The sequence below is a fragment of the Etheostoma spectabile genome, unplaced genomic scaffold (genome assembly GCF_008692095.1).
Source record: "Etheostoma spectabile isolate EspeVRDwgs_2016 unplaced genomic scaffold, UIUC_Espe_1.0 scaffold498, whole genome shotgun sequence".
NCBI classification, from domain to species: domain Eukaryota; kingdom Metazoa; phylum Chordata; class Actinopteri; order Perciformes; family Percidae; genus Etheostoma; species Etheostoma spectabile.
Genome location: NW_022605619.1, coordinates 156,025 through 158,608, shown reverse-complemented (window position 1 = coordinate 158,608; position 2,584 = coordinate 156,025). Strand labels below are relative to the sequence as shown.

Here is a 2,584-nt window from a genome sequence, read left to right as displayed (position 1 = left end):
GATGTGTTGTAGCCGGGGAAAGACGGAGGCGAGGTGGAGGAGCGCGGGCGGATCCTGATCTCCCTCATGTACAGCACCCAGCAGAACCGTCTCCTCGTGGGCGTGGTGCGCTGCGTCCACCTGGCGGCCATGGATGCTAACGGCTACTCCGACCCGTACGTCAAAATGTAGGTAAACCGGGATGAAACCGTCCCTATCAGTGTGTTCCTCATTTACTAAAGGTTGTTCCTACCTGATGTGAGTTGCACATGCAACATGTAGCCTCCGAGATGCTAACGAGGGACTTCTGTAGTGTCTGAGATGCTAACATCATGAAGGCAACATGAGGGCAACATGAGGGCAACATGAGGACAACATGAGGGCAACATATAGGACAACCTGAGGACAACATGAGGGAAATGAACACATGAAGACATTAGGCAACATGAGGGACAACAGGAGGTCAACATGAGGGCAACATGAGACAACATGAGGGCAACATGAACAACATGAGACAAAAAGCAAAAAAACATGAGGACACATGAGGGCAACGCTGCAGGCCAACATGAGGACAACATGAGTGGCACATGAGGACTACATGAACAATGAAGACAGACATGAGGGAAACATGAGGACAACGATGAGGGCAACATGAGGGCAACATGAGGGCAACCATGAGGACAACTGAGGACAACATGAGGGCAACATGAGGACAACATGAGGACAACATGAGACAACATGAGGCAACGTCACTTCGTCGCTTCGTATTTCTAGATCTATGGATGAGACTCCATTTATTGTAATATGTGAATCCAGAAGAGCATGATTTTAAATTCTTTGCATTTCCAGATGTCTAACCTGAATGGGGAAAAAAGGCCAAGTTGCAAACACAGATCAGAAGATACTTTAACAACCCTAGATTTTAACGAGGTTTGATACAGAGCTCAAGGTGAAGTTAATGAAAACAGCTTGTCCTTAAAGGTCCCGTGTCATGCTCTTGGATGCTTTTATAGACTAGCCCTATATTATCTGAGTTATAACCTTAGTGGTCCCTAATACTGTATCTGAAGGCTCTTTATATGACCTTGTGTCCCTAATCTGTACTGAAGTCCTTATATAGACACTTAGTGTCCCATAATACTGTTCTGAAGTCTCTTTTATATAGACCTTAGTGGTCCCCTAATACTGTATCTGAAGTCCTTTTATATAGACCTTAGTGGTCCTAAACTGTATCTAGTCCTTTTATATAAGACCTTAGTGTCCCCTAATACTGTATCTGAGTCTCTTTATATAGACCGTAGTGGTCCCTAATATGTATCTGAGTCTCTTTTATACGACTTAGTGCCCTAATACTGATCTGAGTCTCTTTTATATAGACCTTAGTGGTCCCCCTGAATACTGTAATCTGAAGTCTCTTTATTAGACCTTAGTGGTCCCTAATACTGGTATCTGAGGTCCTTTAATAGATCTTAGTGGTCCCCTAATACTGTATCTGAAGTCTCTTTTATAGATCCTTAGTGGCCCTACTACGGATCTGAGTCTCTTTATATCGACCTTAGTGTCCCTAATACTGTCATCTGAAGTCTCTTTTATATAGACCTTAGTGGTCCCTAATACTTTCTGAAGTCTTTTTTATATAGACCTAGTGGGTCCCTATACTGTATCTGAAGTCTCTTTATATAGACCTTAGTTGTCCTAATACTGTATCTGAGGTCTCTTATAAACCTTAGGGGGGGCATAGCAGCCTGGGGGAACTCAATCTTAATGGTTAAATAAAGTAAGTTTCATGTCCATGGCCCTTTAATATAATCAGTCATTGTTTCCAGTATCTTTGTACTCAAGTGTGGAAACTGTTACTAATATTAAATTGTCTTGATCAAATTTCGAGGAATTCGGCTATGAAATCAAACACGTGAACTGGCCCAGAAGGTTTTAGATTTTCGGTGTCGGTTACGACATTGTGAAGTCACACGACTACATCGGTAAATATGTGATGTATTATCGTTGCTTGGTTAAATTAGGCTACATCTGGCTGCATCGTTGGATTTAAAGACAATCTGTTGTACCACGACTACGCGTGCATCGCCAACTGCTGCGCGTTGAGCCCCTAAAAGTTTACTTAGATTTTCTTGGGGACGTACATATCAGATTTCCATCCATCCATCCTCCATCCCCCACTCCTCCCTCCATCCATCCATCCACCCATCCATCAATCCATCCACCCATCCATCCATCCATCCATCCTCCACCCATTCCATCCATCCCTTCATCCTTCCTTTCACACCATCCATCCATCCATCCATCCATCCATCCACCCACTCATCCATCCATCATCCATCCACCACTCATCCCTCCATCCATCGATCCACCCACTCTCCCCCATCCATCCATCCACCCTCCTCCATCCATCCACCCACTCATCCATCCACCACTCCTCCCAACCCATCCACCCATCCATCCATCCATCCAACCATCCATCAATCCATCCACCCACTCATCCATCCATCCATGCATCCACCCATCCATCCATCCTCCACCCCTCCATCCTCCACCATCCCCCCACTCATCCATCCATCCATCCACCCATCCATCCATCCATCCCCCC

The 2,584-nt window shown here is 45.0% G+C and overlaps 1 protein-coding gene across 1 annotated transcript in view; it reads left to right on the top strand.

The window, feature by feature from the left end:
• The window catches only part of LOC116686806 (rabphilin-3A), a gene marked incomplete in the record, with an annotated part of 75,049 nt that overhangs the window by 69,088 nt on the left and 3,377 nt on the right, over window positions 1-2,584 (top strand). Inside the window, 1 exon segment of the mRNA XM_032511856.1 lies at window positions 13-167. Coding sequence (XP_032367747.1) covers window positions 13-167 — 155 coding nt within the window.